The sequence below is a fragment of the Bombina bombina genome, chromosome 4, assembly GCF_027579735.1.
Source record: "Bombina bombina isolate aBomBom1 chromosome 4, aBomBom1.pri, whole genome shotgun sequence".
In the NCBI taxonomy this organism is placed as follows: Eukaryota; Metazoa; Chordata; class Amphibia; order Anura; family Bombinatoridae; genus Bombina; species Bombina bombina.
This window is the reverse complement of record NC_069502.1, coordinates 803,786,610-803,813,974: the sequence shown is the minus strand read 5'-3', so window position 1 is coordinate 803,813,974 and position 27,365 is coordinate 803,786,610. Positions and strand designations below refer to the sequence as shown.

Here is a 27,365-nt window from a genome sequence, read left to right as displayed (position 1 = left end):
ACTTCACACACAATATATATGCACACTTACCTGTAACCCACATACCACACACACAATATATGTGCCAACTCACCTGTAACTCACGTACCTTACACACAATACATGTGCACACTCACATGTAACTCCTACACAATATATGTGCACACAATTACCTGTAACCCATGTACTTCAAACACACACAATATATATGCACACTCATCTGTAACCCACATACCTCACACACAATGTATGTGCACACTCACGTACCTTACACACAATATTTGTGCCCACTCACCTGTAACTCACATACCTTACACACAATATTTGTGCCCACTCACCTGTAACTCACATACCTTACACACAATATATGTGCCCACTCACCTGTAACTCACGTACCTTACACACAATATTTGTGCCCACTCACCTGTAACTCACGTACCTTACACACAATATATGTGCCCACTCACCTGTAACTCACGTACCTTACACACAATATATGTGCCCACTCACCTGTAACTCACGTACCTTACACACAATATATGTGCCCACTCACCTCATGTACCTCACACACAATATATGTGCCAACTCACCTGTAACTCACGTACCTTACACACAATATATGTGCCCACTCACCTTTAACTCACGTACCTTACACACAAGGTATGTGTCCACTCACCTCATGTACCTCACACACAATATATGTGCCAACTCACCTGTAACTCACGTACCTTACACACAATATATGTGCCCACTCACCTTTAACTCACGTACCTTACACACAAGGTATGTGTCCACTCACCTGTAACTCGCATACCTCACACACAATATATGTGCACACAATTACCTGTAACCCATGTACTTCACACACAATATATATGCACACTTACCTGTAACCCACATACCTCACACACAATATATGTGCCAACTTACCTGTAACTCACGTACCTTACACACAATACATGTGCACACTCACATGTAACTCCTACACAATATATGTGCACACAATTACCTGTAACCCATGTACTTCAAACACACACAATATATATGCACACTCATCTGTAACCCACATACCTCACACACAATGTATGTGCACACTCACGTATGTCACACACACAATATATGTTCACACTCAACTGTAACTCACATACATCACACGCACAATTTATGTGCACTCACCTGTAACCCACTTACCTCACACACAATATATGTGCACACAATTACCTGTAACCCACATACACATAATATATGTGCACACTCACCTGTAACTCACGTACCTTACACAAAATACATGTGCACACTCACCTGTAACCCAAGTACCTCACACACAATATATGTGCACAATCACCTGTAACCCACGTACCTTTCATACAATGCATGTGTACACTCACGTATAACCCATGTACCTCACACAATATATGTGCATAATCACCGGTAACACACATACCTCACATACATTACGTGCACACTCACCTGTAACCCACCTACCTCACAGACAATATATATATATATGCACACTCACCTGTAACCTGTCTCCCTCACATACAACACACGTGCACACTGCCCTGTGTCCCTCAGACACACCACACGTGCACACTCACCTGGGTTGATGCTGTCACTGGTTTTCTCATCTGGTGTTTCCAGCTGATGCGTCACACACAGATCTTCTGTTATCTCAACTTTCACTATATCAGCGTTATCTTCATCTGTACAAATAAAGCAGATTCAGTTTTATATCACATGATCTAGTTTTTTTAACTTTACTATAAAATAGTTTGTTTATTTCCCTAACAGACAATAGCACCAAATTCCCACATTATCCTCCTTTTTCCTCTCATCCTTTTTTTTTACCGTGAGCCTCTATGATCCAGTATAAAAATACATGAACTAAACAAGGGTTAAACTCATTGTGTTATCTGCGCTTATAAATCAGACAGTAAACTACAAGGGAGAGCAGTAAGTAACTGTGTGCACAGCCCCGGCAGACTCTCACGTATTACTACTGACCGGCAGGGAGGGAGAGCAGTAAGTAACTGTGTGCACAGCCCCGGCAGACTCTCACGTATTACTACTCACCGGCAGGGAGGGAGAGCAGTAAGTAACTGTGTGCACAGCGCCGGCAGACTCTCACGTATTACTACTCACCGGCAGGGAGGGAGAGCAGTAAGTAACTGTGTGCACAGCCCCGCAGACTCTCACGTATTACTACTCACCGGCAGGGAGGGAGAGCAGTAAGTAACTGTGTGCACAGCCCCGGCAGACTCTCACGTATTACTACTCACCGGCAGGGAGGGAGAGCAGTAAGTAACTGTGTGCACAGCGCCGGCAGACTCTCATGTATTACTACTGACCGGCAGGGAGGGAGAGCAGTAAGTAACTGTGTGCACAGCCCCGGCAGACTCTCACGTATTACTACTTACCGGCAGGGAGGGAGAGCAGTAAGTAACTGTGTGCACAGCCCCGGCAGACTCTCACGTATTACTACTCACCGGCAGGGAGGGAGAGCAGTAAGTAACTGTGTGCACAGCCCCGGCAGACTCTCACATATTACTACTCACCGGCAGGGAGGGAGAGCAGTAAGTAAATGTGTGCACAGCCCCGGCAGACTCTCACGTATTACTACTCACCGGCAGGGAGGGAGAGCAGTAAGTAACTGTGTGCACAGCCCCGGCAGACTCTCACGTATTACTACTCACTGGCAGGGAGGGAGAGCAGTAAGTAACTGTGTGCACAGCCCCGGCAGACTCTCACGTATTACTACTCACCGGCAGGGAGGGAGAGCAGTAAGTAACTGTGTGCACAGCCCCGGCAGACTCTCCCGTATTACTACTCACCGGCAGGGAGGGAGAGCAGTAAGTAACTGTGTGCACAGCCCCGGCAGACACTCACGTATTACTACTCACCGGCAGGGAGGGAGAGCAGTAAGTAACTGTGTGCACAGCCCCGGCAGACTCTCACGTATTACTACTCACCGGCAGGGAGGGAGAGCAGTAACTGTGTGCACAGCCCCGGCAGACTCTCACGTATTACTACTCACCGGCAGGGAGGGAGAGCAGTAAGTAACTGTGTGCACAGCCCCGGCAGACTCTCACATATTACTACTCACCGGCAGGGAGGGAGAGCAGTAAGTAAATGTGTGCACAGCCCCGGCAGACTCTCACGTATTACTACTCACCAGCAGGGAGGGAGAGCAGTAAGTAACTGTGTGCACAGCGCCGGCAGACTCTCACGTATTACTACTCACCGGCAGGGAGGGAGAGCAGTAAGTAACTGTGTGCACAGCCCCGGCAGACTCTCAAGTATTACTACTCACTGGCAGGGAGGGAGAGCAGTAAGTAACTGTGTGCACAGCCCCGGCAGACTCTCACGTATTACTACTCACCGGCAGGGAGGGAGAGCAGTAAGTAACTGTGTGCACAGCCCCGGCAGACTCTCCCGTATTACTACTCACCGGCAGGGAGGGAGAGCAGTAAGTAACTGTGTGCACAGCCCCGGCAGACACTCACGTATTACTACTCACCGGCAGGGAGGGAGAGCAGTAAGTAACTGTGTGCACAGCCCCGGCAGACTCTCACGTATTACTACTCACCGGCAGGGAGGGAGAGCAGTAAGTAACTGTGTGCACAGCCCCGGCAGACTCTAACGTATTACTACTCACCGGCAGGGAGGGAGCAATGTATTTCAGTCTGATGACTATTCATGTCATCTGTCTCATCCTCTTCCTTCACATTTAATAGCCCAGTGCCCGGGTTTTCCTCTAGACGCCCTGTAATTACAGCAGGAAGTTACCTGATAGAGCACAGTACAGGGTGTAACATAAACTTATATAACAGCAGTTTGTACTCTCTGATTTAGTTTATTACACAAGTAGTGAAAACCTAATTTAACTAATTGTATCACACACAAAAATCAGGCGTGCGTTTGTGTCTGGAGCACTTTATGGCAGCAGTTTACAAAAATGTTATCCATTTACAAGAGCACTAGATGGCAGCACTATTTCCTGCTCCAGACACCTACCTAGGTATGGAAGAACAAAGAAGAAAAAAGACAACGGCACTACGATTGCTGTGTCCCACAATTAATCCTATTCTCATGAAATGTGAGAAATAACAAAAAAGATGTGTGTGCGGAGACTTAGGTGCTGTACACTGGGAGAGGCAAACTGGAAAAATCAATTGCAAACAGCAATTGAAAGAGTGAACTTATTAGCACTCAACAGCAAATAGAGGGTAAATGGCCATAAATACCTAGGTAGGGGCCCAGGAAAAGGCGATTTAAAACTTAACTTTTATTGGTACAATAATAAAAAATTAAAAAGAAAAGGGTATTAAAATTCCAACCAGTGTGAACATGGGAGAATGCAACTCCGAGGAGAATAGTTTGACCAGTATGTGGTATGCTTTCCAAGATATGTTCACTTGAGGAGGGGGTGAATGAATGTATTGGTTTATAATAATTAGTGATACAGCCCTAGGTTGTGGGATTGTATCACTTTCAAATTTCAGACTCCCTATTAGAATAAGATCCTCACGTATCTTGGGGGTGAGTGAAAATACTAATATATAGAGAACCCCAATTATAATATTCTTATGAGTACAATGATGTCAGAGTCTAGAACATAAATATGATGCTCTGAGATGTCCTACAGTTGTCATAACACACCTAAATGAGTATACACTGAAAATTGCTGGAGTCCTGAATTAATATATCGGAATGCACATTGCGTACACTAATGAGCTTGAAAATGTGCACTTGGTTATATGGTAGAAATACTCATGTGTATACCCTGTACTGGGTACTAAATATTCTATATTGTGAGCAGACTCTGATTGCAATATCGTATTAACTGCTTTGCTTCTGGTAACACAACCGGCAAAGGGAAGACCAGATAAAGATTAGCAAGATAAGAATCTTGTAACACTCTATATAGGTGCAAAAGTGGTCTGATTATTACATTTCTTGCTTTCCTGATAATGTTACAAACTAACAAATGTCACTTTGTATATAATTCAATTCTATTTTGTTAGTAGTTTCGTTATAGTGTTGCACTGTGTTTGTGCTTTATTTATTAATACTACTAATCTCAATAAACAACAAATTACCACCTATCCCAGTGGGAGGCTGTTTGTAAAGTCACACTTGTAGTATCAGGATATAGTTGAGAATATTTTGCCTTTGTATGGCCCCTGTTGTAATACCGCCGTTTTTTTTTATTGATACTGCAACTTATATTAAGTATAGTTCACTTAAGTATAGACGAGTAGGACAGTTGTTGTGAACAGTAGTACTCGTATCTGGTCAGTGTGTTTGGTGCACTATAGAAATATCCCCTGTGTTACGACTGAGTGTTACTCCAGGTCAAACTATTCTCCTCGGAGTTGCATTCTCTCCATGGTTGGAATTTTAATACCCTTTTCTTTTTCATTTTTTATTATTGTACCAATAAAAGTTAAGTTTTAAATCGCCTTTTCCTGGGCCCCTACCTAGGTATTTATGGCCATTTACCCTCTATTTGCTGTTGAGTGCTAACACCTACCTAGGTATCTCTTCAACAAAGGATATCATAGGAACAAAGCAAATTTGAAAATAGAAATAAATTGGAACCTTTTTTTTAAACTTGTACTTTCTGAATTAAAAAAGAAAAATTTGGGGTTATTTTGTATGTAACTCCTTGATCTAACACTGCGACGTGGGCGGGGCCGACTGCAGAGACAGAGAGGTCTAAAGAGGGGGGATAGAGAGAGCAGAAGAGGGGGGATAAAGAGAGGGGGGAGAGTGCGTAAAAGAGAGGGGGAGTGCACAAAAGAGAGGGGGAGAGAGAGTGCAAAAGAGTGGGGGAGAGAGAGTGCAAAAGAGTGGGGGAGAGAGCGCAAAAAAAAGGGGCAGAGAGCGCAAAAGAGAGGGGGAGAGAAAGCAAGAGAGGAGAGAGAGAGCAAATGAGAGGAGAGAGAGCAAACGAGAGGGGGTTAGAGAGAGCGCAAAAGAGATGGAGAGAGAGAGCAAAAGAGATGGAGAGAGACAGAGACAGCAAAAGAGGGAGAGAGACAGCAAAAGAGGGAGAGAGAGCGCAAAAGAGTGGGGCAGAGAGCGCAAAAGAGTGGGGCAGAGAGAGCAAGAGAGGGGGAGAGAGAGCAAGAGAGGGGGAGAGAGAGCAAGAGAGGGGGAGAGAGAGCAAGAGAGGGGGAGAGAGAGCAAGAGAGGGGGAGAGAGAGCAAAAGAGAGGAGAGAGAGAGCAAAAGAGAGGAGAGAGAGAGCAAAAGAGAGGAGAGAGAGAGCAAATCAGAGGAGAGAGAGCAAACGAGAGGGGGTTAGAGAGAGCGCAAAAGAGGGGGGAGAGAGAGAGAGCAAAAGAGGGGGGAGAGAGAGAGAGCAAAAGAGGGGGGGAGAGAGAGAGAGCAAAAGAGAGGGGGGAGAGAGCAAAAGAGAGGGGGGAGAGAGCAAAAGAGAGGGGGGAAAGAGAGAGCCAAAGAGAAGGGGGAGAGAGAGCAAAAGAGAGGGGGGAGATAGAGAGCAAAAGAGAGGGGGGAGAGAGAGCGAGCAAAAGAGAGGGGGAAGAGAGAGAGCAAAAGAGAAGGGGGAGAGAGAGAGCAAAAGAGAGGGGGGAGAGAGAGAGCAAAAGAGAGGGGGGAGAGAGAGAGCAAAAGAGAGGGGGGAGAGAGAGAGCAAAAGAGAGGGGGGAGAGAGAGAGCAAAAGAGAGGGGGGAGAGAGAGAGCAAAAGAGAGGGGGGAGAGAGAGCAAGGGGTGAAACCGCTGTACTGCAAAAAATGGCCCGTGTACACGGGCTTTAGGACTAGTATTATATAAATGAGATAACAACAAATATTACAATCAGCATTGTGTTTATATTGAACTGCATTTGGCACATAACTTGGCTGTAGCGCACCACTCAGGCCACCTTCAGCCGGCTTAGTCTCTCTTAGAGTTGTGTGAGGGGCCCATGTGTTGTCTTGTGTGTGTCTATGTGTCTACCTATGTGTGTGTTATTTATTTATGACTTGATCTATATAAAGAATTGTATTATTTTTTGCATATTAACCCTTGCGTTTTTGTCATTTATTTAGGGAGGGTGCTATTTCCCTGGTCTTTTGGATACACCTTATACCGGTTTGCATATTTAATTACCAGGTTGCACCTCCCCTTTTAGGATTAAGAATTATCCATATTTGGTATTATCACTATTACCATTATAGTTAAGCTCACTGGTTGCTTTATTTCTTTGAGCTTATATTTTTACACTTCCTTTGTAATCTAGCCCTTAGTTATTCATACATGAGCTGCTCACTGACTTGTGTCTGCTGTGTAACCATCTTATAACTTATTTACACGAGACAAAATGTCACCATCACAGAATATTCCCTTTACTTAACCCATTAATGACAGACATACCCTGTACGTCCATGGTCATTAAGGGTTTAACTAGCACAGCTTCGCCAACAGTACTAAAGCTGTGCTAGGACTGCATGCCGGAGACAAGACCTGCGACCTGCGGCAGATGTTTAAGGGTAATGTGTTAATTAGTGCTAATCACCTGTAGCCATATTTATAGGAACTTCATCCTCCTCAGTCTTCACGTGATCACACACATACGGTTCTCCTCTGTACTCAACTGCTGAGCCATCTGAAGGCATCACATCCATATGGTCTGTACAATAAGAATACATGCATATGTGTAAGTTGATTGTAGTAGTGGGATGTATCAATTTCTCTCTCATAATATATATATAAAAAAGGAAATTTATGCTTACCTGCTAAATTGATTTCTTCTATGATACGACGAGTCCACGGATTCATCCTTTACTTGTGGGATATTATCCTCCTGCTAACAGGAAGTGGCAAAGAGCACCACAGCAAAGCTGTCTATATAGCTCCTCCCTTGACTCCACCCCCCGTCATTCGACCGAAGGTATAGGAAGAAAAAGGAGAAACTAAAAGGTGCAGAGGTGACAAGTTTTAAACAAAAAAATATAATCTGTCTTAAATTGACAGGGCGGGCCGTGGACTCGTCGTATCATAGAAGAAATCAATTTATCAGGTAAGTATAAATTTTCTTTTCTTCTATAAGATACGACGAGTCCACAGATTCATCCTTTACTTGTGGGATACAATACCAAAGCTACAGGACACGGATGAACGGGAGGGACAAGACAGATACCTAAACAGAAGGCACCACTGCTTGAAGAACCTTTCTCCCAAAAATAGCCTCTGAAGAAGCAAAAGTATCAAATTTGTAAAATTTGTAAAAGGTATGAAGGAAAGACCAAGTCGCAGCCTTACAAATCTGTTCAACAGAAGCATCGTTTTTAAAAGCCCATGTGGAAGCCACCGCTCTAGTAGAATGAGCTGTAATTTTTTCAGGAGGCTGCTGTCCAGCAGTCTCATATGCCAAACGGATGATGCTTTTCAGCCAAAAAGAAAGAGAGGTAGCTGTAGCTTTTTGACCTCTACGCTTTCCAGAATAGACAACAAACAGGGAAGATGTTTGACGGAAATCCTTGGTCGCTTGCAAGTAAAACTTCAAGGCACGAACCACGTCCAAGTTATGTAACAGACGCTCCTTCTTAGAAGAAGGGTTAGGACACAGAGAAGGAACAACAATTTCCTGATTAATATTCTTATTTGAAACAACCTTAGGAAGAAATCCAGGTTTAGTACACAAAACTACCTTATCAGTATGGAATATAAGATAAGGCGAGTCGCATTGTAATGCAGATAGCTCAGAAACTCTTCGAGCAGAAGAGATAGCAACTAAAAACAGAACTTTCCAAGATAGAAATTTAATATCTATGGAATGCATGGGTTCAAACGGAACCCCTTGAAGAACATTTAGAACTAAATTCAAGCTCCATGGCGGAGCAACAGGTTTAAACACAGGCTTAATTCTAACCAAAGCCTGACAAAACGACTGAACGTCTGAGATATCTGCCAGACGCTTGTGTAGTAAGATTGACAAAGCAGAAATCTGTCCCTTTAAGGAACTAGCTGATAACCCCTTCTCCAATCCTTCTTGGAGAAAAGACAAAATCCTAGGAATCCTGATCTTACTCCATGAGTAGCCTTTGGATTCGCACCAATAAAGATATTTACACCATATCTTATGATAAATTTTCCTAGTGACAGGCTTCCGAGCCTGAATGACTGACTCAGAGAATCCACATTTAGATAAAATCAAGCGTTCAATCTCCAGGCAGTCAGCTGTAGAGAAACTAGATTTGGATTTTGGAACGGACCCTGAATGAGAAGGTCCTGTCTCAGAGGCAGTTTCCACAGTGGCAGAGATGACATTTCTACCAGGTCTGCATACCAAGTCCTGCGTGGCCACACAGGCGCTATCAAGATTACCGAAGCCCTCTCCTGCTTGATTCTGGCAGACGAGGAAGGAGAGGAAAAGGAGGAAACACATAAGCCAGGTTGAACGATCACGGTACTGCTAGAGCATCTATCAGTACTGCTTGAGGATCCCTTGATCTGGACCCGTAACAAGGAAGTTTGGCATTCTGACAAAATGCCATCAGATCCAATTCTGGTGTGCCCCATTGATGAATCAATTGTGCAAACACCTCCGGATGGAGCTCCCACTCCCCCGGATGAAAAGTCTGACGACTTAGAAAATCCGCTTCCCAGTTCTCCACTCCTAGGATATATATTGCTGATAGATGGCAAGAGTGAGTCTCTGCCCATCAAATTATTTTGGAAACCTCTATCATCGCTAGAGTACTCTTTGTTCCCCCTTGATGATTGATATATGCTACAGTCGTGATATTGTCCGACTGGAATCTTATGAATTTGGCCGAAGCGCGTTTAATATCGCTCTCAGTTCTAGAATATTTATTGGTAGTAGTGACTCCTCCTGAGTCCACACACCCTGAGCTTTCAGGGAATTCCAGACTGCACCCCAGCCCAAGAGGCTGGTGTCCGTCGTCACTATGACCCATGATGGCCTGCGGAAGCACATTCCCTGGGACAGATGATCTTGTGACAACCACCAAAGAAGAGAGTCTCTGGTCTCTAGATCCAGATTTATCCGCGGAGATAAATCTGCATAATCCCCATTCCACTGTTGGAGCACGCACAGTTGCAGTGGTCTGAGATGTAATCGAGCAAGCGGAACTATGTCCATTGCCGCTACCATTAGTCCAATTACCTCCATACACTGAGCCACTGATGGCCGAAGAATGGAATGAAGTGCTCGGCAAGTGGTTAAGATCTTTGATTTTCTGACCTCCGTCAGAAAAATCTTCATGTCTACCGAGTCTATCAGAGTTCATAGGAATGGAACTTTTGTCAGAGGAACAAGTGAACTCTTTTTTATGTTCACCTTCCACCCGTGAGTTCTGAGAAAAGCCAACACAATGTCCGTGTGAGATTTGGCTAGAAGGTAAGTTGACGCCTGAATCAAAATATCATCCAGATAGGGCGCCACTGCTATGCCCCGCGGTCTTAGAACCGCCAGAAGGGACCCTAGCACCTTTGTGAAAATTCTGGGAGCTGTGGCCAACCCGAAAGGAAGTAAGGCAAACCTGAGGAACTGGTGATGATCTTTGTGGATAGGAATGTGAAGATACGCATTCTTCAAATCCACGGTGGTCATATATTGACCCTCCCGGATCATTGGTAAAATTGTCCGAATGGTTTCCATCTTGAAGGATGGAACTGAGAAATTTGTTTAGAATTTTTAGATCTAAAATCGGTCTGAAGGTTCCCTCTTTTTTGGGAACCACGAACAGATTGGAGTAAAACCCCTGCCTCTGTTCTACTTTTGGAACTGGGCAGATTACTTCCATGGTATATAGGTCTTCTACACAGCGAAAGAACGCCTCTCTTTTTATCTGGTTTACAGACAAACGAGAAAGATGAAATCTCCCCCTTGGGAGAGAGTCTTTGAATTCTAGACGATACCCCTGGGTCACAATTTCTAATGCCCAGGAATCCTGAACGTCTCTTGCCCAAACCTGAGTGAAGAGAGAAAGTCTGCCCCCTACTAGATCCGGTCCCGGATCGGGGGCTGCCCCTTCATGCTGTCTTGGTAGCAGCCGCGGGCTTCTTGGCCTGTTTACTTTTATTCCAGGTCTGGTTAGGTCTCCAGACTGACTTGGATTGTGCAAAATTCCCCTCCTGCTTTGTGGCAGAGGAGGAAGCAGAGGGTCCACCTTTAAAGTTTCGAAAGGAACGAAAATTATTTTGTTTGGCCCTCGTTTTAACCGTCTTGTCCTGAGGAAGGGCATGGCTTTTACCTCCCGTAATGTCGGAAATGGTCTCCTTCAGTTCACGCCCGAATAGGGTCTTACCTTTAAAAGGAATAGCTAACAGCTTAGATTTTGATGACACATCAGCAGACCAAGACTTAAGCCATAATGCTCTATGCGCTAAAATGGCAAAGCCTGCATTCTTTGCCGCTAATTTAGCCATTTGAAAAGCGGCATCTGTAATAAAAGAATTAGCTAGCTTGAGAGCCTTAATTCTATCCAAAAGATCATCTAAAGGGGTCTCAACCTTAAGAGACTCCTCTAGAGCCCCGAACCAGAAAGCTGCTGCAGTAGTTACAGGAACAATGCACGCTATAGGTTGTAGAAGAAAACCCTGATGAATAAACAATTTCTTTAACAGACCCTCTAATTTTTTATTCATAGGATCTTTGAAAGCACAACTGTCCTCAATAGGTATAGTTGTACGCTTAGCCAGGGTAGAAATAGCTCCCTCCACCTTAGGTACCGTCTGCCAGGAATCCCGAATGGTGTCAGATATGGGATACATTTTCTTAAAAGTAGGAGGGGGAGAGAACAGAATGTCTGGTCTATTCCATTCCTTAGTAACAATGTCCGAAATTCTTTTAGGGACTGGAAAAACATCAGTGTAAGTAGGAACCTCTAGATATTTATCCATCTTACACAATTTCTCTGGTGGAATGACAATAGGGTCACAATCATCCAGAGTCGCTAAAACCTCCCTGAGTAACAAGCGGAGGTGTTCAAGCTTAAACTTAAAGGCCGCCATATCTGAGTCTGTTTGAGGTAACATCTTTCCTGCATCAGAAAGTTCTCCCTCAGACAGCAAATCACCCACCCCCAAATCAGAACACTGTGAGGGTACATCGGAGATGGCCAATAAAGCATCAGAGGGCTCAGCATTTACTCTAATACCGGACCTACTTCGCTTACCCTGCAAACCAGGCAGTTTAGACAATACCTCTGTAAGGGTAGTAGACATAACTGCAGCCATATCTTGCAGGGTGAAAGAATTAGACGCACTAGAAGTACTTGGTGTCGCTTGGGAGGGCGTTAAAGGTTGTGACACTTGGGGAGAAGTAGATGGCATAACCTGATTCTCTTCTGACTGAGAATCATCCTGAGACATACTTTTATCAGCTAAAATATGTTCTTTGCAATGTAAGGCCCTTTCAGTACATGAGGGACACATTTGAAGGGGGGGTTCCACAATGGCTTCTAAACACATAGAACATTGGCTTTCCTCAATGTCAGACATGTTAAAACAGGCTAGTAATGACCACAAACAGGCTTGAAAACACTTTATTTTGTGAAAAAAAAAAAAAAAAAAAACCATCTGAAAAAACGGTACTGCGCATTTAAGAGAAAAAAAGCATACCATTTTTCCAAAACTGCTTTAAAACGATAAAATTATCAAAATTTTATGATAAATGCATTCCAAACTGTCAGTTAAGCTTGCCCCACAAGGAAAGGAATACTTAACCCTTAAGACAAAAAACGTTGCACTAAAAAAACGTTATATTTAAACAAAAACACCCCTTGCACCTTGCCACAGCCCTGCTGTGGCGCCTACCAGCCCTCAGGGGTCTGCAAAATCGGATTAAACCTTCGATTAGGCCCAAACTGTCCTGAAAGGCCCACCGGAGTTGGAGCTTGCTGCTTGCAAGGGAAAAACAACTGCGCAACTGAGGCGCGAAAATAGGCCCCGCCCATCTCACTCAATGTCTCACAGCCTTAACACTAACCGCACCAGAGCAGTTTGAAACCTAGCCATGTGGGTTCATATACCCATCTAAGTGAAGCCATGTGTACCCTCCATAATAATAAAGTCAAAACGTTTGCCACCAAAAACGTTATCTTTAACTCCCCACATAGAAAACGTCTGCCCACAAACATCATATCATAAGTGTCAACCATTTTTTATAGCCCAATATATAGGTCCAGTAATACCCCTCTCTATACATTAGGATTACTGCTTACCCTATCCCTCATGGGGATACTGTCAGCTGTTTCTGAAATAACACAGTCTCTCCAGAAAAAAATTACTGAACATACCTCAATGCTTGTAGCATGAAAATCATTCCTCACACTGAAGTTTCTTAAGTACTCCTCAGCCATACTGTGGGAACTACTCTGGATCTTAGTAACAACTGCTAAGATCATCAGTTTCCAGGCAGAAGTCTTCATCCATCTGCTGCCTGGGAAAAAATAGCACACACCGGTACCATTTAAAATAAAAAAGTCTTGCTTGAGGAAAATAAAAACTAACATTTTATCACCTCTTTCACTTTACCCTTCCTATTACTTAAAGTAGGCAAAGAGAATGACTGGGGGGTGGAGTCAAGGGAGGAGCTATATAGATAGCTTTGCTGTGGTGCTCTTTGCCACTTCCTGTTAGCAGGAGGATAATATCCCACAAGTAAAGGATGAATACATGGACTCGTCGTATCTTATAGAAGAAATACAAATCATGTGATGACCCAAAAATGACTATGTGCACACAAGAGAATTATGTAGTAGACTATCACACTTACTATGCACACTCACCTTTAACCCACATACAATATATGTGCACACTCACATGTAACCCACATACAATATACATGCCCACTCACCTGTAACTCACGTTCCTTACACACAATATATGTGCCCACTCACCTGTAACTCACGTACCTTACACACAATATTTGTGCCCACTCACCTGTAACTCACGTACCTTACACACAATATTTGTGCCCACTCACCTGTAACTCACGTACCTTACACACAATATATATGCCCACTCACCTGTAACTCACGTACCTTATACACAAGATATGTGTCCACTCACCTGTAACTCACGTACCTCACACACAAGGTATGTGCCCACTTACCTGTAACTCACGTACCTCACACACAATATATGTGCACACAATTACCTGTAACCCATGTACTTCACACACAATATATATGCACACTCACCTGTAACCCACATACCTCACACACAATATATGTGCCCACTCACCTGTAACTCACATACCTTACACACAATATATGTGCACACTCACCTGTAACTCATGTACGTCACACACACACACAATATATGTGCACTCACCTGTAACCCACTTACCTTACACACAATATATGTGCACACTCACCGGTAACTCACGTACTTTACACAAAATACATGTGCACACTCACCGGTAACTCACGTACCTTACACAAAATACATGTGCACACTCACCTGTAACCCAAGTACCTCACACACAATATATGTGCACAATCACCTGTAACCCACGTACCTTTCATACAATGCATGTGCACACTCACCTATAACCCATGTACCTCACACACACAATATATGTGCAGAATTACCGGTAACACACATACATTATGTGCACACTCACCTGTAACCTGTGTCCCTCAGACACACCACACGTGCACACTCACCTGGGTTGATGCCGTCACTGGTTTCCTCATCTGGTGTTTCCAGCTGATGCCTCACACACAGATCTTCTGCTATCTCAACTTTCACTATATCAGTGTTATCTTCATCTGTACAATAAAGCAGATTCAGTTTTTATATCACATGATCTAGTTTTTATAAATTTACTATAAAAAAAAGAACTTAATTTATTTTCGACAGACAATAGCACCAAATTCACACATTATCCTCCTTTTTCCTCTCATACTTTTTTTTTACCGTGAGCCTCTATCCAGTATAAAAATACACCATGAACTAAACAAGGGTTAAACTCACTGTGTTATCTGCGCTTATAAAGCATACAGTAAACTACAAGGGAGAGCAGTAAGTAACTGTGTGCACAGCCCCGGCAGACTCTTACGTATTACCACTCACCGGCAGGGAGGGAGAGCAGTAAGTAACTGTGTGCACAGCCCCGGCAGGCTCTCACGTATTACTACTCACCGGCAGGGAGGGAGAGCAGTAAGTAACTGTGTGCACAGCCCCGGCAGACTCTCACGTATTACTACTCACCGGCAGGGAGGAAGAGCAGTAAGTAACTGTGTGCACAGCCCCGGCAGACTCTCACGTATTACTACTCACCGGCAGGGAGGGAGAGCAGTAAGTAACTGTGTGCACAGCCCCGGCAGACTCTCACATATTACTACTCACCGGCAGAGAGGGAGAGCAGTAACTGTGTGCACAGCCCCAGCAAACTCACGTATTACTACTCACCGACAGGGAGGGAGAGCAGTAAGTAACTGTGTGCACAGCCCCGGCAGACTCTCACTTATTACTACTCACCGGCAGGGAAGGAGAGCAGTAAGTAACTGTGTGCACAGCCCCGGCAGACTCTCACATATTACTACTCACCGGCAGGGAGGGAGAGCAGTAACTGTGTGCACAGCCCCAGCAAACTCACGTATTACTACTCACCGGCAGGGAGGGAGAGCAGTAAGTAACTGTGTGCACAGCCCCGGCAGACTCTCACGTATTACTACTCACCGACAGGGAGGGAGAGCAGTAAGTAACTGTGTGCACAGCCCCGGCAGACTCTCACGTATTACTACTCACCGGCAGGGAGGGAGAGCAGTATGTAACTGTGTGCACAGCCCCGACAGACTCTCACGTATTACTACTCACCGTCAGGGAGGGAGAGCAGTAAGTAACTGTGTGCACAGCCCCGGCAGACTCTCACGTATTACTACTCACCGGCAGGGAGGGAGAGCAGTAAGTAACTGTGTGCACAGCCCCGGCAGACTCTCATGTATTACTACTCACCGGCAGGGAGGGAGAGCAGTAAGTAACTGTGTGCACAGCCCCGGAAGACTCTCATGTATTACTACTCACCGGCAGGGTGGGAGAGCAGTAAGTAACTGTGTGCACAGCCCTGGCCGACTCTCAAGTATTACTACTCACCGGCAGGGAGGGAGAGCAGTAAGTAACTGTGTGCACAGCCCCGGCAGACTCTCACGTATTACTACTCACCGGCAGGGAGGGAGAGCAGTAAGTAACTGTGTGCACAGCCCCGGCAGACTCTCACGTATTACTACTCACCGGCAGGGAGGGAGAGCAGTAAGTAACTGTGTGCACAGCCCCGGCAGACTCACGTATTACTACTCACCGGCAGGGAGGGAGAGCAGTAAGTAACTATGTGCACAGCCCCGGAAGACTCTCACGTATTACTACTCACCGGCAGGGAGGGAGAGCAGTAAGTAACTGTGTGCACAGCCCTGGCCGACTCTCACGTATTACTACTCACCGGCAGGGAGAGAGAGCAGTAAGTAACTGTGTGCACAGCCCCGGCAGACTCTCACGTATTACTACTCACCGGCAGGGAGGGAGAGCAGTAAGTAACTGTGTGCACAGCCCCAGGAGACTCTCACGTATTACTACTCACAGGCAGGGAGGGAGAGCAGTAAGTAACTGTGTGCACAACCCCGGCAGACTCTCACGTATTACTACTCACCGGCAGGGAGGGAGAGCAGTAAGTAACTGTGTGCACAGCCCCGGCAGACTCTCACGTATTACTACTCACCGGCAGGGAGGGAGAGCAGTAAGTAACTGTGTGCACACCCCCGGCAGACTCTCACGTATTACTACTCACCGGCAGGGAGGGAGCAATGTATTTCAGTCTGATGACTATTCATGTCATCTGTCTCATCCTCTTCCTTCACATTTAATAGCCCAGTGCCCGGGTTTTCCTCTAGACGCCCTGTAATTACAGCAGGAAGTTACCTGATAGAGCACAGTACAGGGTGTAACATAAACTTATATAACAGCAGTTTGTACTTTATGATTTAGTTTATTAAACAATTAGTGAAAACCTAATCATTTAGCTAAAAGTATCACAAAAATAAACAAATCAGGCGTGCGTTTGTGTCTGGAGCACAGATGGCAGCAGTTTTACAAGAATGTTATCCATTTGCAAGAGCACTAGATGGCAGCACTATTTCCTGCCATAAAGTGCTCCAGTCACCTACCTAGGTATCTCTTCAACAAAGAAAATCATGAGAACAAAACAATTCTGAAAATAGAAATAAAATGGAAACTTTTTTTAAACTTGTACTTTCTGAATTAAAAAAGAAAAATGTTGGGTTTCATATCCCTTTAAGTTAACAGGAACCAGCTATGGGTAAAAATAAAGCAGCATCTTGGATAAGTGTAGTTATTTTGTATGTAACTCCTTGATCTCACACTCTCTGGAAAATGACCGTACATGAGAGAGTCTATACCAGCGCACTGTGAGGTTTACATGACTGATATAATAAAAGCTGCACAAATAAAACATAATTTATGCTTACCTGATAAATTCCTTTCTTCTGTAGTGTGATCAGTCCACGGGTCATCATTACTTCTGGGATATTACTCCTCCCCAACAGGAAGTGCAAGAGGATTCACCCAGCAGAGCTGCATATAGCTCCTCCCCTCTACGTCACTCCCAGTCATTCGACCAAGGACCAACGAGAAAGGAAAAGCCAAGGGTGAAGTGGTGACTGGAGTATAAATTAAAAAATATTTACCTGCCTTAAAAACAGGGCGGGCCGTGGACTGATCACACTACAGAAGAAAGGAATTTATCAGGTAAGCATAAATTATGTTTTCTTCTGTTAAGTGTGATCAGTCCACGGGTCATCATTACTTCTGGGATACCAATACCAAAGCAAAAGTACACGGATGACGGGAGGGATAGGCAGGCTCTTTATACAGAAGGAACCACTGCCTGAAGAACCTTTCTCCCAAAAATAGCCTCCGAAGAAGCAAAAGTGTCAAATTTGTAAAATTTGGAAAAAGTATGAAGCGAAGACCAAGTTGCAGCCTTGCAAATCTGTTCAACAGAGGCCTCATTCTTGAAGGCCCAAGTGGAAGCCACAGCTCTAGTAGAATGAGCTGTAATTCTTTCAGGAGGCTGCTGTCCAGCAGTCTCATAAGCTAAACGAATTATGCTACGAAGCCAAAAAGAAAGAGAGGTAGCGGAAGCTTTTTGACCTCTCCTCTGCCCAGAGTAAATGACAAACAGAGAAGACGTTTGTCGAAATTCCTTAGTTGCCTGTAAGTAAAATTTTAGAGCACGGACTACATCCAGGTTGTGCATTAGACGTTCCTTCTTTGAAGAAGGATTTGGGCATAAAGAAGGAACAACAATCTCTTGATTGATATTCCTGTTAGTAACTACCTTAGGTAAGAACCCAGGTTTAGTACGCAGGACTACCTTATCCGAATGAAAAATCAAATAAGGAGAATCACAATGTAAGGCTGATAATTCAGAGACTCTTCGAGCCGAGGAAATAGCCATTAAAAATAGAACTTTCCAAGATAACAACTTTATATCAATGGAATGAAGGGGTTCAAACGGAACGCCCTGTAAAACATTAAGAACAAGGTTTAAACTCCATGGTGGAGCAACAGTTTTAAACACAGGCTTAATTCTGGCCAAAGCCTGACAAAAAGCCTGGACGTCAGGAACTTCTGACAGACGTTTGTGTAACAGAATGGACAGAGCTGAGATCTGTCCCTTTAATGAACTAGCAGATAAACCCTTTTCTAAACCTTCTTGTAGAAAAGACAATATCCTAGGAATCCTAACCTTACTCCAAGAGTAACTTTTGGATTCACACCAATATAGGTATTTACGCCATATCTTATGGTAAATCTTTCTGGTAACAGGTTTCCTAGCCTGTATTAAGGTATCAATAACTGACTCAGAAAATCCACGTCTTGATAAAATCAAGCGTTCAATTTCCAAGCAGTCAGCTTCAGAGAAGTTAGATTTTGATGTTTGAAGGGACCCTGTATCAGAAGGTCCTGTTTCAGAGGTAGAGACCAAGGTGGACAGGATGACATGTCCACCAGGTCTGCATACCAAGTCCTGCGTGGCCACGCAGGTGCTATTAGAATCACTGATGCTCTCTCTTGTTTGATTCTGGCAATCAATCGAGGAAGCAACGGGAAGGGTGGAAACACGTAAGCCATCCTGAAGTCCCAAGGTGCTGTCAGAGCATCTATCAGGACTGCTCCTGGATCCCTGGATCTGGACCCGTAACGAGGAAGCTTGGCGTTCTGTCGAGACGCCATGAGATCTATCTCTGGTTTGCCCCAACGTCGAAGTATTTGGGCAAAGACCTCCGGATGAAGTTCCCACTCCCCCGGATGAAAAGTCTGACGACTTAAGAAATCCGCCTCCCAGTTCTCCACTCCCGGGATGTGTATTGCTGACAGGTGGCAAGAGTGAGACTCTGCCCAGCAAATTATCTTTGATACTTCCATCATAGCTAGGGAGCTTCTTGTCCCTCCCTGATGGTTGATGTAAGCTACAGTCGTGATGTTGTCCGACTGAAACCTGATGAACCCCCGAGTTGTCAACTGGGGCCAAGCCAGGAGGGCATTGAGAACTGCTCTCAATTCCAGAATGTTTATTGGCAGGAGACTCTCCTCCTGACTCCATTGTCCCTGAGCCTTCAGAGAATTCCAGACGGCACCCCAACCTAGAAGGCTGGCGTCTGTTGTTACAATTGTCCAGTCTGGTCTGCTGAATGGCATCCCCCTGGACAGATGTGGCCGAGAAAGCCACCATAGAAGAGAATTTCTGGTCTCTTGATCCAGATTCAGAGAAGGGGATAAGTCTGAGTAATCCCCATTCCACTGACTTAGCATGCACAGTTGCAGTGGTCTGAGGTGTAAGCGTGCAAAGGGTACTATGTCCATTGCCGCTACCATTAAGCCGATTACCTCCATGCATTGAGCCACTGACGGGTGTTGAATGGAATGAAGGGTGCGGCAAGCACTTTGAAGTCTTGTTAGCCTGTCCTCTGTCAGGTAAATCTTCATTTCTACAGAATCTATAAGAGTCCCCAGGAAGGGAACTCTTGTGAGTGGAACGAGTGAACTTTTCTTTTCGTTCACCTTCCATCCATGTGACCTTAGAAATGCCAGCACTAACTCTGTATGAGACTTGGCAGTTTGAAAGCTTGAAGCTTGTATCAGAATGTCGTCTAGGTATGGAGCTACCGAGATTCCCTGCGGTCTTAGTACCGCCAGAAGAGCACCCAGAACCTTTGTGAAGATTCTTGGAGCTGTAGCCAATCCGAATGGAAGAGCCACAAACTGGTAATGCCTGTCTAGGAAGGCAAACCTTAGGTACCGATAATGATCTTTGTGAATCGGTATGTGAAGGTAAGCATCTTTTAAATCTACAGTGGTCATGTATTGACCCTCTTGGATCATAGGTAAAATTGTCCGAATAGTCTCCATCTTGAACGATGGAACTCTTAGGAATTTGTTTAGGATCTTTAAGTCCAGGATTGGTCTGAAAGTTCCCTCTTTTTTGGGAACCACAAACAGATTTGAGTAAAACCCCTGTCCCTGTTCCGATTGTGGAACTGGATGGATTACTCCCATTAACAAGAGCTCTTGTACGCAGCGTAGAAACGCCTCTTTCTTTGTCTGGATTGTTGACAATCTTGACAGATGAAATCTCTCTCTTGGAGGAGAGTATTTGAAGTCCAGAAGGTATCCCTGAGATATTATCTCTAGCGCCCAGGGATCCTGAACATCTCTTGCCCAAGCCTGGGCGAAGAGAGAAAGTCTGCCCCCCACTAGATCCGATCCCGGATCGGGGGCCCTCAATTCATGCTGTTTTAGGGGCAGCAGCAGGTTTCCTAGTCTGCTTGCCCTTGTTCCAGGACTGGTTAGGTTTCCAGCCTTGTCTGTAGCGAGCAACAGCTCCTTCCTGTTTTGGTGCAGAGGAAGTTGATGCTGCTCCTGCTTTGAAATTACGAAAGGAACGAAAATTAGACTGTCTAGTCTTGGCTTTGGCTTTGTCCTGAGGCAGGGCATGGCCTTTACCTCCTGTAATGTCAGCGATAATCTCTTTCAACCCGGGCCCGAATAAGGTCTGCCCTTTGAAAGGTATATTAAGCAATTTAGACTTAGAAGTAACATCAGCTGACCAGGATTTTAGCCACAGCGCCCTGCGTGCCTGAATGGCGAATCCTGAATTCTTCGCCGTAAGTTTAGTAAGATGTACTACGGCCTCCGAAATGAATGAATTAGCTAGTTTAAGGACTCTAAGCCTGTCCGTAATGTCGTCCAGAGTAGCTGAACCAATGTTCTCTTCCAGAGACTCAATCCAGAATGCCGCTGCAGCCGTGATCGGCGCAATGCATGCAAGGGGTTGCAATATAAAACCTTGTTGAACAAACATTTTCTAAAGGTAACCCTCTAACTTTTTATCCATTGGATCTGAAAAAGCACAGCTATCCTCCACCGGGATAGTGGTACGCTTAGCTAAGGTAGAAACTGCTCCCTCCACCTTAGGGACCGTTTGCCATAAGTCCCTTGTGGTGGCGTCTATTGGAAACATTTTTCTAAATATCGGAGGGGGTGAGAACGGCACACCGGGTCTATCCCACTCCTTAGTAACAATTTCAGTAAGTCTCTTAGGTATAGGAAAAACCTCAGTACTCGTCGGTACCGCAAAATATTTATCCAACCTACACATTTTCTCTGGTATTGCAACTGTGTTACAATCATTCAGAGCCGCTAACACCTCCCCTAGTAATACACGGAGGTTTTCCAGTTTAAATTTAAAATTTGAAATATCTGAATCTAGTCTGTTTGGATCAGAACCGTCACCCACAGAATGAAGTTCTCCGTCCTCATGTTCTGCCACCTGTGACGCAGTGTCTGACATGGCCCTAATATTATCAGCGCACTCTGTTCTCACCCCAGAGTGATCACGCTTACCTCTTAGTTCTGGTAATTTAGCCAAAACCTCAGTCATAACAGTAGCCATATCCTGTAATGTGATTTGTAATGGCCGCCCAGATGTACTCGGCGCTACAATATCACGCACCTCCCTCTGAGCGGGAGATGTAGGTACTGACACGTGAGGCGAGTTAGTCGGCATAACTCTCCCCTCGTTGTTTGGTGAAATTTGTTCAATTTGTACAGATTGACTTTTATTTAAAGTAGCATCAATACAGTTAGTACATAAATTTCTATTGGGCTCCACTTTGGCATTGCAACAAATGACACAGGTATCATCCTCTGAATCAGACATGTTTAACACACTAGCAAATAAACTTGCAACTTGGAAATACAATTCAATTAGAATAATATTAAAATGTACTGTGCCTTTAAGAAGCACAGAAGATCTATGACAGTTGAAAATTAATAAATTGAAACAGTTATAGCCTCAATCCTTGTAAACAACACAACTTTAGCAAAGGTTTAATCCCATTAGCAAAGATAACAAATTCTGAAAGCAGGAAACAAATTACAGAATAAACGTTTTTTATCTCAGTCAAACTATAATTCTCACAGCTCTGCTGAGAGAAATTACCTCCCTCAAAATAAGTTTGAAGACCCCTGAGCTCTGTAGAGATGAACCGGATCATGCAGGGAATACAATGAGTTGCTGACTGAAATATTTGATGCATAGAAAAAGCGCCAAAAAACGGCCCCTCCCCCCCACACACAGCAGTGAGGGAGAACAGAAACTGTCAGAAAAACAGATTAAGCAACTGCCAAATGGAAAAATAGTACCCAAACATTTATTCACACAGTACCTCAGCAAATGAAAACGATTTTACATTCCAGCAAAAACGTTAAACATAATCTCTAGTTATTAAACAGCTTTATGTATTTCTTACAGTGTAATTCTAGTGAAGTACCATTCCCCAGAATACTGAAGTGTAAAGTATACATACATGACATTATATCGGTATGGCAGGATTTTCTCATCAATTCCATTGTCAGAAAATAAAAACTGCTACATACCTCTATGCAGATTCATCTGCCCGCTGTCCCCTGATCTGAAGTTTACCTCACTCCTCAGATGGCCGAGAACAGCAATATGATCTTAACTACTCCGGCTAAAATCATAGCAAAACTCTGGTAGATTCTTCTTAAAACTCTGCCAGAGAGGTAATAACACACTCCGGTGCTATTTTAAAATAAACTTTTGATTGAAGATATAAAACTAAGTATAATCACCATAGTCCTCTCACACATACTATCTAGTCGTTGGGTGCAAGAGAATGACTGGGAGTGACGTAGAGGGGAGGAGCTATATGCAGCTCTGCTGGGTGAATCCTCTTGCACTTCCTGTTGGGGAGGAGTAATATCCCAGAAGTAATGATGACCCGTGGACTGATCACACTTAACAGAAGAAACCTAAAGGAAGAGCTTGGTGTCTGTTTTACTTTTGTATTTGTACACACGTAACAGTTGTGGTTTGTGATATACACAATACAGGGCTAAGCAGGTGATCCTAATAGAGGAGTCAGCATGAAGTAAGCCCGGGAAGCTGCATAGCTAATAACACTGTATGAGAATTAGTCAGAATTAGTGCCATTTAAAAAAGGAGGAAAGGCCGGCTCAGAACTACATAAAAGTGACAAATAGGAGTCAGCGTGTTGTGCGCAGCAGAAAGATCAGACAGACAAGCAGGATACTAGTGACAGGAAGTACCGGCTAGACACCATCACAATATTAGCAGCACCTCCAGCGCCGCACATACTTCTGCCCCCAGCTACGCACTGAAGAGCTGCACCATATTGTATATAATACGTTTATGTAACCAGCGGTAACAGAATATTAGCTGCCTCAGTGCTGCACATACTTCTGCTCCCAGCTACACACTGAAGAGCTGCACCATATTGTATATAATACGTTTATGTAACCAGCAGTAACAGAATATTAGCTGCCTCAGTGCTGCACATACTTCTGCCCCCAGCTACACACTGAAGAGCTGCACCATATTGTATATAATACGTTTATGTAACCAGCGGTAACAGAATATTAGCTGCCTCAGTGCTGCACATACTTCTGCCCCAGCTACACACTGAAGAGCTGCACCATATTGTATATAATAAGTTTACGTAACCAGCGGTAACAGAATATTAGCTGCCTCAGCGCCGCACATACTTCTGCCCCCAGCTACACACTGAAGAGCTGCACCATATTGTATAAAATACGTTTCTGTAACCAGCGGTAACAGAATATTAGATGCCTCAGTGCCGCACATACTTCTGCCCCCAGCTACGCACTGAAGAGCTGCACCATATTGTATATAATACGTTTCTGTAACCAGCGGTAACAGAATATTAGATGCCTCAGTGCCGCACATACTTCTGCCCCCAGCTACACACTGAAGAGCTGCACCATATTGTATATAATACGTTTCTGTAACCAGCGGTAACAGAATATTAGCTGCCTCAGTGCTGCACATACTTCTGCCCCCAGCTACACACTGAAGAGCTGCACCATATTGTATATAATACGTTTCTGTAACCAGCGGTAACAGAATATTAGCTGCCTCAGTGCTGCACATACTTCTGCTCCCAGCTACACACTGAAGAGCTGCACCATATTGTATATAATACGTTTATGTAACCAGCAGTAACAGAATATTAGCTGCCTCAGTGCTGCACATACTTCTGCCCCCAGCTACACACTGAAGAGCTGCACCATATTGTATATAATACGTTTATGTAACCAGCAGTAACAGAATATTAGCTGCCTCAGTGCTGCACATACTTCTGCCCCCAGCTACGCACTGAAGAGCTGCACCATATTGTATATAATAAGTTTACGTAACCAGCGGTAACAGAATATTAGCTGCCTCAGTGCTGCACATACTTCTGCCCCAGCTACACACTGAAGAGCTGCACCATATTGTATATAATACGTTTATGTAACCAGCGGTAACAGAGTATTAGCTGCCTCAATGCCGCACATACTTCTGCCCCCAGCTACACACTGAAGAGCTGCACCATATTGTATATAATACGTTTATGTAACTAGCGGTAACAGAATATTAGCTGCCTCAGTGCCGCACATACTTCTGCTCCCAGCTACACACTGAAGAGCTGCACCATATTGTATATAATACGTTTATGTAACCAGCGGTAACAGAATATTAGCTGCCTCAGTGCTGCACATACTTCTGCCCCAGCTACACACTGAAGAGCTGCACCATATTGTATATAATAAGTTTATGTAACCAGCGGTAACAGAATATTAGCTGCCTCAGTGCTGCACATAGTTCTGCCCCCAGCTACACACTGAAGAGCTGCACCATATTGTATATAATACGTTTATGTAACCAGCGGTAACAGAATATTAACTGCCTCAGTGCTGCACATACTTCTGCCCCCAGCTACACACTGAAGAGCTGCACCATATTGTATATAATACGTTTATGTAACCAGCGGTAACAGAATATTAACTGCCTCAGTGCTGCACATACTTCTGCCCCCAGCTACACACTGAAGAGATGCACCATATTGTATATAATAAGTTTATGTAACCAGCGGTAATAGAATATTAGCTGCCTCAGTGCTGCACACAGTGACGTTGTCTGTAGACGCACACAGCTAGGTAAAAACAAACAATGCTTCTTATGTTATTACATTTACTTTTTTCTCTTAGTATCCTTTGTTTAAATTTAGCTCCTTCCCATGACAAAATATCTAAGTATGCTCAGAAGCGTGCACGTGCCTGGAGCACTGTATTTACTGCACACTGCTCAGCTTCCTTCAGTATACTGTCATGATAAACATTGTTGCCAAATATAAAGTTTGTTCTTGTGCTTATCTCAGTATGCTCTCATGACAAGCACTGCTGCCATATATACAGCTTGCTCCTCAACCTACCTCAGTATTCTCTTGTGATGAGCACTGCTACCATATATAAAGCACGCTCCTGAGTCTACCACAGTATGCTCTTGTGACGAGCACTGCTGCCATATATAAAGCACGCTCCTGAGTCTACCACAGTATGCTCTTGTGACGAGCACTGCTGCCATATATAAAAGCACACTCCTGAGTCTACCTCAGTATGCTCTTGTGACCAGCACTGCTGCTATATATAAAGCACACTCCTGTGCCTACCTCAGTATGCTCTCATGACAAACACTGCTGCTATATATACAGCACACTCCTGTGCCTACCTCAGTATGCTCTTGTGACAAGCACTGCTGCCATATATACAGCATGCTCCTGTGCCTACCTCAGGTTCACTAAGTTGCGCCAAAGAGAGACCTATTGGATCTACAGGTTCAATTCCTTATTTCCCAATGGGCTGAATGAAGTCATAGACTCAGCAGCCTTTCAACACATGATCTAACCTTAGACATCTATATCATATGTTTATTACATATATATATATATATATATATATATATATATATTTATTTTATTATTTATTTAGTATATAGGAAATATGTTATTTATTATCACATCATATATAGCATCATGGTATTATCCACCATTAAACACTTGATATATAGAGTCATTTCATAGAGATAGGTATATTCCTATGCACACTTATATGTTTAGGTTCACATTATTTTTAGCACTATATATTAATCATTAATTATTATGTCTTTAGAAACACACACTATTATGTCCCAGAGACATTTGTCTCTATTATCACAGTATGATGAATATATCATACATAGCTCACACATCAGAGCATCTGCACGGTATTTTAGTATATTAGTATCATATTTAGGTAAGTTATTATTGTATCCCTCACATCACATTAGTTATTAATTGTATTCACAAGAAACACAGTTATTTAGGTCAAACATGACACATATATTATGATAATGGTGTCAGACACATGTCAAAATCACTTAACTTTCCCCCCGGCAAAAGCCCATAATAAAAGGTGTTTTTATAGTGCTTTTAGATCCTTTCATAGGGATGAATTCGCTAAATAAGAGATATTCTTTAACAAATCAATCATGTATGCCCACATTAGGTCATCAAAATATTGTGATATACATTGTTCCATCATATAGAGAATAGCACAGATTATAATAGCACTGTGAGTGCATATGTAAGTTCCGCCGCAATATAAATATTTTTTGTTTTTAAAAGAAGAATTGGTGTAGAGTTACTTTAATAATGCAGAGTAGTGTGCATACTCCTATGTAGCGTAATCTGGATTTGGCTAAAGTTAATAAGTATGAAGTATAAGTAAACTTCTTAACGATCAAACCCCTGATGTCATCTAGACATTAGCATAAGCTACATATGGGCGTTGCACACTCCTCTTGATTCCCGTATGTTCATTGGTTAATTATTACACACCTCTTTTTTTGGAGGAGTTGTTTGCAGTCTGGTAGAGGCGGCTATAAAAGCCGGTTTTAAATCTTTGTTAAGTATGCCTGAAGAAACGGCCAGGAGAGCCGAGAAACGCGTTGCAATTGTTA

General features: G+C 43.8%; 1 protein-coding gene across 4 annotated transcripts in view; it reads right to left on the bottom strand.

Moving 5' to 3' along the window:
• LOC128657048 (gastrula zinc finger protein XlCGF17.1-like) overlaps nt 1–27,365 on the bottom strand; it is a 53,273-nt gene that overhangs the window by 20,172 nt on the left and 5,736 nt on the right. For 2 of the 4 annotated variants that reach the window (XM_053711272.1, XM_053711274.1), the window contains 5 exons: nt 16,749–16,856; nt 14,629–14,733; nt 7,506–7,619; nt 3,635–3,742; nt 1,578–1,682 (listed from right to left, as the gene is read on the bottom strand). In XM_053711272.1, coding sequence (XP_053567247.1) covers nt 1,578–1,682; nt 3,635–3,742; nt 7,506–7,619; nt 14,629–14,733; nt 16,749–16,856 — 540 coding nt within the window. The remainder of the gene's footprint in view (nt 1–1,577; nt 1,683–3,634; nt 3,743–7,505; nt 7,620–14,628; nt 14,734–16,748; nt 16,857–27,365) is intronic. The other 2 variants (XM_053711273.1, XM_053711275.1) reach the window with 2 other exon arrangements.